General features: G+C 40.3%; 1 protein-coding gene across 1 annotated transcript in view; it reads left to right on the forward strand.

Annotated features, from left to right (window-relative positions):
- ANAPC1 (anaphase promoting complex subunit 1) overlaps window positions 1-13,069 on the forward strand; it is an 84,899-nt gene that overhangs the window by 35,007 nt on the left and 36,823 nt on the right. Inside the window, exons 22-32 of the mRNA XM_018573184.1 lie at window positions 1,047-1,125; window positions 2,214-2,244; window positions 2,336-2,406; window positions 3,777-3,959; window positions 5,205-5,418; window positions 6,250-6,368; window positions 6,567-6,838; window positions 8,954-9,188; window positions 10,319-10,410; window positions 10,523-10,657; window positions 12,254-12,336. Coding sequence (XP_018428686.1) covers window positions 1,047-1,125; window positions 2,214-2,244; window positions 2,336-2,406; window positions 3,777-3,959; window positions 5,205-5,418; window positions 6,250-6,368; window positions 6,567-6,838; window positions 8,954-9,188; window positions 10,319-10,410; window positions 10,523-10,657; window positions 12,254-12,336 — 1,514 coding nt within the window. The remainder of the gene's footprint in view (window positions 1-1,046; window positions 1,126-2,213; window positions 2,245-2,335; window positions 2,407-3,776; window positions 3,960-5,204; window positions 5,419-6,249; window positions 6,369-6,566; window positions 6,839-8,953; window positions 9,189-10,318; window positions 10,411-10,522; window positions 10,658-12,253; window positions 12,337-13,069) is intronic.

Genomic DNA, 13,069 nt, shown 5'->3' on the forward strand with positions numbered 1-13,069 from the left:
TTTTTTACTTTATCACTTTTGTTTTTATATATTTTATTATTTTTATAACTTTTTTTATTTATTTATTATTTTTTTCTCCCACTTAATTTTATTCCTATCACACAGGGCTTAAAAACTCCTATGTGATAAGTTTGGAGGTGACAGGTTCTCTCTATGGAACCCTCCAACACAGAACTGATGTTCTGTGCAGTTCCTGATGGCTGAGACAGGTGGCGCTGTGATCACAGCGCCACGGTCTCAGTGATTACACAGAGCAGACGAAGAACGTCCGTTCTTCATCTGCTCTTCGGACTCTATGGTGAGCTCGTGTGCTGTGGTCACGGCGGCGGTGACCGGACACAATAGCCGCCGATCCTTTCATACAAGTGATCTAATTAGATCACTTGTATAAAAACGAGCAGCGGCCCCACGCTGTACATTTAGCTCTGCTTGTCCGGAGCATTGCTAAATGTAAAAAATAACTACTCGCCCGGCGCCCAAAACTGCATGTCCCGGGCATCGGGCGATAGGAATTCCACACCCCTGCCATGTAATACACCAAGGCCCTCTTGCGCTTCAACCCCCTAATTTTACTATGACCCATAGTGACAATTCAGAAAACTGTACCAGAAACCCTGTCAGGCAGCATAGCCAGGCCCTGTACTTCCTGAGACACCTCTGCCATATAGCATATATTCAGTTGACCTGCCCAGAATGTGACTGGACCAGTTGCAACCCATTGAGGTCATCTCTCCAATTTCCTTCAGTCTGAAGCTTCCGGTATTAGATATATACCAATTTGCAATGCAGTAGAACCCTGATTGGCTTCTAATGCTGCCTCCCCTCTCCTGTGTTTTGCTATAATTAGGATTACTGAAGAGTAATATCATAAGTTCAGGCACTCTTGCCAACTATATGTAAAAAACTAAACCGGTCATACCTGATTTAAATGCCACCTGTTATTTTTCTGAAGCTATGCTTTACCTTTTGGCTTCTTTGACATATCTTTTTGAACTCTTATGTGGTTTACACGTGTATATTTAGGTGCATTTTATGCTTTATTACAGAGTGTTGCTTTGTACATACGTGGGGATGAGAATGCCATATCAGATGAGTCCTCAAAATACCTTTCCAAAATAACAGCAGGTAAACAAACTGTTTTTGTATTCAAACCATGACTATACTCAAAACTAAGTGGTGGCTTTAACATTTATACATTTAAGAAAATGCTTATAAATCTAATCAGACAATCACCTGTCACTGTAATAACTAAAATCAAGGTTTCATTTGTGGGCTAAGCTGGCCTTACACCTGCAGACTTTCTATAGTCAGATGGTAAAAGTGCAACAGATTCCTCCATCTACGCTAAACCGTGTGGATAGCTTGCTAGTCGGCCCCGCTCGCTGTCAAAATACCTGAACAATCTGATTGGATGCAGGCATTGTTCAGGTATATTGAGAGCCAACTGTGCCAACCAGCTAGATACTGAAGCTTGGCCCAGAGGGAGATTCCGCCATCCACACAGTTTAGGGTAGATGGAGGAATCTGTTGCACTTTTTCAATCTGACCATAGAAAATCTATAGGGGTGTGGCCAGGTTTAGAGTCACATGACCACTCGTAACTCCCTCAGCATTGGTTCTCTGCTGAATGGGCTTTTGGCATTGACGCTCAGGAAGAGCCAGCCTATCAGCAGTTGTGTCTGAACAGTGATCCTCCCCATCAGCACACATAGCACGTGACCAGCGTTGAAGCATGGGCCACATGACTCACCACAAGGGAAACCCTCGATTGCAGTTAATATTGTAATATGTAAATTTTAAATAGTTTCATAAAGATTTTCGTTATTTTTTTTTTTTTTTAGTTTTGCAGTGTTAAAGGGTTAGAACCAATGTCACATATGTGTGTCCCCATTTAGTGGGATTTCCTGTTTATTTATAGAACAGGGAGTAGGGGACATGTCCGCATTTTATAGTTGTCTGTGTCCCCATGAAGTATATTCCCCTGCACCCCCTTCACTTCTTGTTTAGGAGACAGGTATTGCATACAGTTAGAGGAACTCTCTTTTTTACTGGGAACACAAAAAGGATGTATTACCTGATGAGAATCTATATCTTCCCTCCACTATCTAAAGCTAAAATATTTTCTGAGGGGTATGTTTTGGCTGGTTTGGGCTGTAAGCCCTAGTATGTTTGACCTCATCCCTAATATGCTTTTTTGACTTTTCTATTTCTAGGACACAGAAAGCAGCAGGAAGATGTCAGAAGGTATGAAAAATAATGTCAAGTACACATTATTCCTATTGATTATAATTTGGAGTCACTCATTTTTGCTTCCCTTTTTATATATTTTTTTCAGGTGTAGTTTAAAACTGAACCCAGTGGTTTCTGATCTTTCTGAAAAGCTGGTTGTTTGGATGAGTAACATAGGTATGTTTTTATGTTGTTCTGCTTCCCCATGTTTTCCCTAATGATAGGTGGTTTTAGTTATAGTGATTCTCAGGTAGGGTAAATGTATGTATTTTAGATTTCATGTGGCCATTATAAATAAGTGAAAAATGCTTGGCATAACCATTTTGCTAAATAACTTCAGCAAGGTCACATAGTCTAACAGACGTATAAAGAAGTGGTTGCATACATGTATCCTTTAATAACAACTATACAACTGTATACGGTAACAATTTTGTTTATAGTGCCACTTAATGCAGAGACATGCCTGCTTTTGATCTCAATATAGCTGGCCAGTATGGTCATCTGCTGAATCAGCACATTCCGCAGTCAACTTAACTCTACAGTGAGAAACAGAAGTTGAATTCAACACCATTTTAATTCTTAGTGTTTTACAGAGGATATCTACTGGCCTTTTAAAGTGTAAAAAGGCAATGAGCCACCTAGCTTAGTGTCTATGATGAAGGCTAGCACTAAGGTGATGGAACATGGAAGGAGAAGGAAGGGCCTATCTAACACTATACCAACTGAATCTAAACAGCAGGGGAGCACAAAGGGAGATACCAAATAGACACACAAAAACAAGTTTTAGTAGTGCTAATGTACCACTTGATGCCAGGTGTATACCACAACATTAATAATATACAATGCAACACCTAGCAGTGTAATGGCAATAGCAGAAACTATGTACAAGTGAAACACAACAGGTTTTCTTTTTGCGATATTCTAGAAAAAACATGACTACCAGCTGTGTCTTACACTCAGCAGAGTCTCCTATTTTGTAAACTGATGTCATGTTCATGAGAAGGTAGCCTCAATTCGCTCTATGCCCTTCACTATATATATATATATATATACATAGATAGATATATATAAAGTCTTGCTTTTCTGCGTTTGATGTAGTACATGTACATGTTTTGGAGAGGGATTTTTGATTCCTTTTGAACAACCTCACCAAACCTTTAGGACCGATTGACACCAGATGCGTTGACAGTGCAGCCCCAATACAGAGACAAGGCAAGGCAATAGCCTTGTTTTCAAGCGTCTCAGTTCACTCTACCGCATTGCGTTGTAAAAAAAAAGTACAGCGTGCAGTTGTTTTGTTTTTTTTAGTGCAACATGGAGCAATGCGGTTATGCCATATTGCACTGCGTTGTGACTTTAGAATTGAATGAAATGTCTAAAATGAGAAAGTAAATGGTGCAATACACTGTTTCTCTTACCGCCCTCAATGTCTGTGATTGCAAGACTAAAACTGTCTTGTATTGTATGATTATACAGAAGAATTTTTGTATAAAACTCATTTAGTCAGGAGTATTGCTTATAATGCATTTGTTTCCCTTGTCTTTAAGGATTTTCTTTACAAGATTTAGAATCTCTACCTTTTGGAGTTGCTCTTCCTATTAGACATGCAATATACCAGTGCCGGCAACATCCTGCTTCTGACTGGCCAGAGTCAGTCTGCGTTCTCATTGGACGTCAAGACCTCTCCAAACAAGCCTGTGAAGGAAACCTTCCTCAGACCAAATCTGTGAGTAGTAACTGAGGAAGCACATTTACCATGCTAAGTGATTTTTTTTTCCTTACTAGAAATGGTTAATGGCTTATTTTACAATATTTGTTTATACTTTTTTTTGTTTTACTTCATGGTTTTTTGTTTTATGAAATGTAATGTACACACGACACTTCACAGGGTTCAGTAAACACTTTTAGGGCTTGTTCACACCAAGCGCGGAGCAGATCCGAACCAGAGCAGGTGCAGACCGGATCAAAACTGCGTCCAATTTATTCCTATGGTATTTTGACCTCCAGTTCACATTGCAGCGTGCGGATCCAGACCAGATCCAGACCGGATGAAAAAAATGCGGCAAGCCCTATTTTACCTGCTCTGGATCTGGTCTGGAACGCATCAAAAACGCATCAAAAACGCATGCAAGTGCCTGAAAGTCCATGTTAAACTTTAAAAAAAAAAGTATTATTTTTTTTTTTACCAAAACCGGCCCTAAACGCATAAAAAACGCATCCAAAAACGCGTCTAAAACGCGGCACAACCCACTACACTGCTTGTGCAGAAACCTGACCGGATCTGGTCTGCATTTGGTGTGAACAAGGCCTCACTCAGTGGTTACTTGAGCTTAGCTCACATGGTACTGGTGTAGTACCAGGGTACCCTAGTTTTAACTTAGTTAACCAATTTATTGAACTTTGAAGATAAGTCACAGCAGTTTCCACTTGACCAAAGGGGGAAAAAAATAGTTGGCTAAAAATAGAAAAGTTAAGTTGTGGTAGGCATAGAATCACCAACATTAGCGGTTAGGATTTGCACACAGGGATAGAATATGGTAGAAATATTTTGGAATTAGGTGAAACCAAGTTCTCATAATTTAAATGTTTGATTGGCAGATTGCATGAACTGTACAATGATATCTAATTTTAATTGACATTTCCAGCATCTTGTATGCTTGCTGCAAGGAGATTAGGCTCCTGAAGGCAAAAAGGGGTGTTCTACCCAGTGCCAGATAGAAGTAACTTTATAAAGTGGCCACTGTTTGATATAATCCCTTGATACATCATATAGTACTGCGAAAAATACCAGATATAAGGAGAAACATTGTTTCACGCTTTGCTTTTTTGACATTGAAGAAATTGACATTGATTTTGAGAAATATTCTTAGTGAATTCTGTCAATGTGCCACCTCCCATGCACATGGAAAATGCACACGGCCTTTACTTTGTTTCACACTTATTTCTTCTTTTCATTTTACAGTCAACAGGCCAAGTACCATCTGCAGAGGTTCCCCCTGCAGGAGAGGGTGAAGAGGAAGACGATGGAATGAATGACTTAAACCAGGAAGTAATGTCATTGATATGGAGTGAAGATTTGCGTGTGCAGGAAGTACGCAGGCTTTTACAAAGTTCCCATCCTGTACGTGTGAATGTTGTTCAGATGCCAGAAGTTAGTGACCATGAGTACTTAGAGGAAAAAGAGAACAGGTAACCATAACCATACTTTCTGTATTGTATACTGCCATCTGTTTTCCTGTTTAGAGTGTTCATATCATTTTATATGAGGTTTAAATGAGGAAGCATTTACTTTTTTTTTGCTTAGAATCATTGATGGATACAGCCAGCCATTAGGGTATAAGCCCTGCCCAAAGGTCTGCTGTATTCCCCAATTAACTTTTCGACTAAAGGATTCTACAATGCGTAGGAAAAAAGCACTTTTAATCAGTAGAGCTACTTGAAATGTTCATCTCTAACAGATGAGATTCCCAGGATGGCACTGGTGATGTAGCCTTCCCAGGATGCATCTGTGAGGCCGGGGCTACATCACCAGTGCCGTACTCCACCAGGAAGTGGAAAGACAGTAATTGTAAGTAAAAGTACAAAAAATGTCTGTTTAATTATTGTAACTTGATTTCATATCAGCAGAGCTGCATGCTTAAATGATTTTAGTGAGAGAGGTTGAAGATCCGCTTTAAGGAGTTATTGAATAACCTGAAAATGTTAGCGATGTGCTGAAATGTATAGGACCTAATCAAAGACCAGCTTATTGCTGTTTGACTTCCCAAACTGCTAAATCCAGTTGCTGGTGTTGTGGCATACAGCTTGTGATCACTTTTACAATTCTTCGATTAAATAAAGCTTGGTAATATGCCAACCATGCTTGAAAAACCCCATGTCATTTACTCCACCCAAAGATGGCTTTAGTAAGAATCCTGATATTTTTACTGATTTAGGATTAAATGTTTATGGCATGTTTTTTTCCCAGTTGCTGATATTTTCTTTGGAAAGATAAATATTATATGCTAACTGTTGTTGCAGGTTATTACAGCTGTGTCAGAGGACCATGGCCTTGCCAGTGGGTAGAGGGATGTTTACGTTGTTTTCCCATCACCCAGTCCCTACAGAACCACTACCTATTCCTAAACTGAACCTCACAGGTAGGCCTGCCTTTTTCCTACATAGAATAGTCAAATAAAGAAATACATAAGGGAAAAATTAGGAATGTTTGATTTTTGCTCTGACTTGTATCTCAGTTTGTGCCTATTTATATCTTTTCTGAATCATAATTACCATCATTTTAAGACGATTCTTTTTAATGATAAAATTACTGAAACGTGACTCAATTTAATTTGCAGGACGAGCTCCACCCAGAAACACAACTGTGGATCTCAACAGTGGAAACATTGACGTCCCACCAAACATGGCATGTTGGGCCAGCTTCCACAATGGGGTGGCTGCTGGTCTGAAAATTGCTCCAGCTTCTCAGATAGACTCTGCTTGGATTGTGTACAACAAGCCAAAGAATGCTGAGCTGGCCAACGAGTATGCTGGCTTTCTCATGGCTTTGGGTCTCAATGGGCACCTCACCAAACTGGCAACATTGAACATTCATGATTATTTAACTAAGGTAAATGATACAATTTAATACAATGGTTAGTAATCCATGATTATGCCACCCCCTAGAGTTAATATGCCATTTAACCCTTGCACTGCAAGGGGTTTTTTTTTCATCCCATAGTTGGAATTTAATAGAAAGCTATCATAAGATCACTCTGAGGAGTTGATTGCTGCAAATGCTTGTTACTTGGTAGTCATGCTGATCCTCTTGCTTAAATACGTTATCACCGGCCCTAAAAAGTACGCAAATAGGAACCTCTGACAGTGATTACAGCCAGATCAGCAGTAGTAGTCCCCATATTTCTCCTATGGCAAGTTTGCTGTAAGTAAGGAATAACAATACTGTATACAGTTTTGTTCATGTCAGGAAACCAGGGATGTTACCTCTCCTCGGGGCCAACGTGTGTACGGTGCAAGGCACGGGGTCTCCTCCAGCCTGGCAGAACTCCTGGCGCTGGGGTTGCAGGTACGCAGCGGACGCGCGCGGTACACAGGCTGTGCATGCCTGCGCCTAATAGGACTATCAGGTGTGGGCCTTGCTGGGGGAGGTTCCCAGCACGCACATTCCACCACTCTCGCCTGCCATTGGTTCCCAGGGAGGAAAGCCGCCTGGTTGCCCCGGTAACCAGGGGGTGGTCTTACACCCCCTGGCTATAAAATCCTGTTCGGAGCCCTGGCTTGTTGCTGAGTAGGCACCCTTCTGCCCAGCATCCCTGGATCAGCTGATCTAAGGAGCAGTTGGAAAATTCTCAGCAGAATGGAGCTGGCAGAATACAATGCAATCAGTGGGGGATTCGTCCATCAACGCTTGTAACCCTTGATGGAGGAATCTGTTCTAATTTTTTTCGTTAGGTTGAACAAAAAAAGTAAACATGTGTACCAGACTTTAAACACCACTAGACATTAATGGTACATGACACCAGTCTGTAAAAAGGAATATATAACCATATATATGCAACAATTTAATATTTGTTTATTTTGGGGAGCAATTTCTTCTTGTAAAATAGAAAGGTTTGACTCGCCACTGATCAATCGTTCAAAATTAATGTAAAACCGACTTTATTACACAAAACTGCGTTACGGGTTCATTTAAGTATTAGTAGGAGTAGTCAAAGCCTTTTTTCTTGATAACAATGGGATAGGCTAATCCAATGTGTTTTGCAGTGTCAGGCTATATGCAAAGTTTATGGAATTCTGCAGAACCTGTGTAAAGTATATTAAGGCATTGTGTTGTGTCTAAACCCTACTTTTTGATCATTGCGATGTGGGAGGTTTAGCTGTAGGAACAATCTTGCTTCTTATTAAAGTGTATCGGAAGCTACTTTTTTTTTTTTTAAACATAGTGCTGAGGGTTTACAACTCCTGTCTGTTTTATATTGCTGTGTCCCCATTATTGAGATTCACTCTCACTATTTGACCACTGTGACATACAGTAGATCTCGGTGTGCTAAGGAAAAACAACCACCCCCCCCTTAAATATGAAATTGAAGGCCCCCTTCTCATCTGTGTGTGCGTGAACACTATTTTGTGCACTAAAGCATGCTGTATTAAGGCAGCCCATTATTTTGAATGGGCAAGCAGTGCACCGTAACACACCAAAAACCACACCTATAGGATTTTTGGCAACTCCTAGCACCACATAGTATGTGTTGTGGTGCACTGTAGCACAGGTATGTTGGCAGCTACTCTGTGTACATTGGGGGGGTAATTGAAATAAATGCCGCTGCAAAGCGAATAGTTGCAATAATTGTGGTAAAAACATGTTTTAATGGGTGTTACCACAACACACAAGTGGGAAGCCAGCCTCACTAAGCAACAGTTTTTTAATTAGTAAGGTCAACTTTTTGATCACATTTATCACACAATGTTCCCGTAATGGGGTACCTTGGATGCGACATGTTCTTAGTGATGAATTTTTGAAACTTGGTTGTATGCAAGCTCCTAGGTTGTGCCTTTTGTCATTGATCAAATGAAACTTACTAGCATGCAGATAAACACACTTTTGCTCTATGCAGCTGAATAAAATCATTGACATTTTCAGGCTGTTTCCTCTGTGCAATGCTTCTGATATGTAATGTGACTTCTCTGGTATTTGCCTTTTTATTCTCTCAATTCGTTCTGCTAGGGTCATGAGATGACAAGCATTGGCCTACTGCTTGGTGTGTCAGCTGCAAAGCTCGGTACAATGGATATTTCCACCACACGACTCTTAAGTATCCACATCCCAGCTCTATTACCTCCTACCTCTACAGAGCTGGATGTGCCTCATAATGTGCAGGTGGCAGCTGTGATTGGCATTGGACTGGTGTACCAGGGAACGGCGCACAGACACATTGCTGAAGTTCTGCTTGCTGAAATAGGTAAACCATGACCTCCTATATGGATAAAACACATGGCATGAATACTTGCTAGGAAGCTAACACATGATGTAAATCAAGCAATAGTCATTTTTATTATTTGAAAATCTGCGTAATAAATTCCTTATTGTGTGTTAATATTCTGATGTATTGTTTCTATCTAGTTTGTAAATAGAATGATTTTTAGCAATACAGTCAACACTGAAGCAATCAGCTGGTCTTTACTCGTGTATTCAACAAAGCAAGCCTGAGCATGCAACATAACAAATTAAAGTGCAGGCCTTCTGACCAACAGACACCCAGAATTGACTCCCTCCCGCCACAGACAGAATTTCATTCTGTTTAACTTTGCTGCTTGTGGCTATCTATATCCTCCAGGACTCAAGTGAGGAGTTTTATAATAGGCGTCATAAACTCTGTCCTACATATTCCCTCATTACATAGGCAAGATCTGCTTACTAGTGTTGTGGATATTTCTGGTTAAGACTTGTTTGGTCATAAACAGACATTGCTCTCAATTTCTTGTGCAATTAAATTATTTTTGTACTGCTGTGGAGTAGTGTGGGTGATGAGTGCCTCTGTGTGTGGAGACATTAGCTATGGCAAACGTTTCCAACTGCTTTGAAAACCTTCGCCAAACCTTCTCTCCACTATATAGAGGACTGGAGGAGCAAAGTAGTTGCCGATGGGTATTTATCTTCCTCTCAGTATGGCACATAGTTCGAGAACATTTGGGAATAAGAAACAGAACTCGTTTGATGGATGTTGTTTTTCTGCAGTGGAAGATCTTTCAATTCATCTTTTTGCGTATCACACATACTTATACTTGGCTGCAAGACTGCTACAGACTACTTTGTGACTCACTGCTACAGACTACTTTGTGACTCAGTCTTTTACTTTTACTTTCTTTTCTAACCTGTGTGTTAAATGAATAATTGATAAGATCTGTTAAGAGACGGGGACCATGAATATAAATAAGATAGAATTCTCTACGCTCGCTGGGTAAAATTACTATACTACTCGCTAATTAAAATGCATCTTGGCCTTGTGAACCCAGATTTTTGTCTAATTTGCAATATGGAATCAAACTAGCATTGAGACAACAAATTTGTATTACCTTTTTTTTTTTCTAGGTCGTCCCCCAGGGCCTGAAATGGAGTACTGCACAGACAGAGAATCCTATTCCCTGGCAGCAGGCTTAGCTTTGGGCATGGTGTGCCTTGGGGTAAGTACAGTCAGATATTGAATAACTTGACAGATAAAATATTATATAGTTGTTGCCATATTACTGTTTGACTGTACATTTCATGTTTTTTTAAATTTTTTTTTACTTCCAGCACGGAAGTAATTTGATTGGCATGTCTGACCTGAATGTTCCAGAGCAGCTCTACCAGTATATGGTTGGTGGACATAAGCGATCACACGTGGGTGTCAGCAGGGAAAAGCACAAATCCCCTAGTTATCAGATTAAGGTAAATAAGCATTAGTGAGTGACAGGTTGAAAGGAATGTCCCAATTTTGTAAATAGAATGGCTGCACCCCAGCATTTCTTTAGATGTGTATAACTCTTTGCAAATATGTAATCAAAAATTAAACTCCCACTGCCAGAAAACTAAGTACATTTACATACCTGGGAATTTTTATAAATCATAATTCCTGAGAATGTGGGTGGAGCAGTGAGTGGGAAGTGCTGTGCCAAATGGTGGGTGTGGCCACAGTAAGCTTTAAAAGTGTGAGGGACTTAAAGGGGCACTAAACTTAAGAATTAAACCTTAAACATACATTAAAGTACCTTAACTATTAACAACAATGTATCTTATTTGTGTATCACACATCCTCAAATCATCTTTGAATTGGTGCTGACACTGTCCTTCCTTCTGGAGGGTAGCTACTTTTGTTCCCCATGGTCCCTGTTTGTGTTGAAAAGTAGCCACCCAAGATCACTCCCGTGATGGGCTACAATCTCAATACAAATTAGTAAACGAAATGTGAGATTGTAGTCAATCACGGGACTGAGCTTGGAGTGGTGGCTACTTTACAACACGCACAGGGACCATGGGGAACAAAAGTAGCTACCCTCCAGAAGGAAGGACAGTGTCAGCACCAGTTCAGAGATGATTTGAGGATCTACAGTCGAGTGATACACATAAGATACATTTTTGTTAATAGTTCCGGTACTTGAATGCATTTTTAAGGTTTAACTTCTGAGTTTAGTGTCACTTTAAAGGATAGGTCTGGAGTTTAAAATGAAATACAAATCACTATCCAATAACACCTCAAATAATACCAACAGTTATTTGCATAGATTAAGTTTCTATAATGAAAAATGTGAAGGGGGAGCAGCACTTCATCATTATTACTGAAAAATAGTAAGAATTGCTGACAATGCTGAGAAAATTCTGGCATTGTTGGGTATTTTCCGGCATGTTCCCAGGTATGCACATTGTTGAGGTTGCGTCATTTATTTAGAAAGCTGCCTATAAGTTGATTTCTTGCTTTGTGCAGATTTCTGGAAGATGCAATGAGAATTAAAGGGAAATTGACCACTAACAGAGTACTTTTGTTATAATTGGAAGCATCCACGTTGGATGCTTCCAACTTTTGTTATAATTGGAAGCACGCGCACACTGCCCATTTGCAGTCATCGTAAGCCCGCCCCTCATTGCAGTCATCGTAAGCCCGCCCCTCAGGGGGGCGGGCTTGCGATAATCGCAAGTACGATCTGCCTGTCCCAGATAGGCAGATCGTACGTTTTTTTAAGTACTTTACAACCCTTGCAAGACAAAAGTCTTGCGAGGGTTGTAAAGTGTATGGCCACCTTTAAGCTGTCAGGTGGTTCCATTATACTATAAATTAGATCATTGCCCTGTTTCTCTGAAATCAGCCACTCTGAGAGATAATCACCTTATATCTGTGATTACCTTGAGCGAAATGTAATCCAGTGAGTTTTCCTAGCGCAAACATTGCTGATTTAAGTGCAGCCAAAAGTGAGCATATGTGCTGAATGACAACACCTTGGTTAAACAGTACCAGCACGTCGGTCTTTTTCATATTTCATTTTTTCTCAGGAAGGAGACACTATTAATGTGGATGTCACATGCCCTGGAGCTACCCTGGCATTAGCTATGATCTACTTGAAAACCAACAACAGGTAATGCAGAGGAGTACAATGACATTTGTTTTCAACAGTACAGAATGTTATTAGAGAAAGTGATATCGGGTCTAAATAATCCTGTATGACAGCAGGTTGTGACACATTTCTAAAACTGGTAAACGTCGAGATGCAGAGAGCATATGTCACCATAGATCATTGACCTGTATTGTAAAGCTGGGTATACACGCTTCAAATTTCATCTGGTTCTTGATGAATTGGCCAAAAATCCCTGCGTGGTTACCACTTCCCTTCAGCACCCTTCCGTTCGGCATCCCCCAATCATCTGATCGAAGGAGCCAGTTGGAAAATTCTCAGCCAAATGGAGCTAGGAGCTGCTAGCTCCTTCGGATATTCTACCAGCAGGCGCTGTCAGAATAGAAGGAAACAGCGGGGGATTCCTCCATCAATGCTCTTAAGCATTGATGGAGGGATCTGTTCTATTGTTTTTGTTCAGCCCGCAGGTTGAACCAAAAAAACATAGAACCGCGTCTCAACTTCGATTGTGTGTGTGCTTATACTTGAGGTGACGAAAGACAGACTCAGATGAAGGGTTACTATATTACCTTTATTGCACATATACAGTATGTTCCTATAGACTACCTAACAAAAGCATGTCAGGTTTCCGAACCTGAACTAGATCTCAATTTCTCATGCCCCCCTATTTCTTCTAATGATTTGTTTGGGCCTTTCGTGGTTTGTTAACAATTTAGTATTATTTAGTACTATTTAA

This window comes from Nanorana parkeri, unplaced genomic scaffold (genome assembly GCF_000935625.1).
Source record: "Nanorana parkeri isolate BGI_ZX_2015 unplaced genomic scaffold, ASM93562v1 scaffold46, whole genome shotgun sequence".
NCBI classification, from domain to species: Eukaryota; Metazoa; Chordata; class Amphibia; order Anura; family Dicroglossidae; genus Nanorana; species Nanorana parkeri.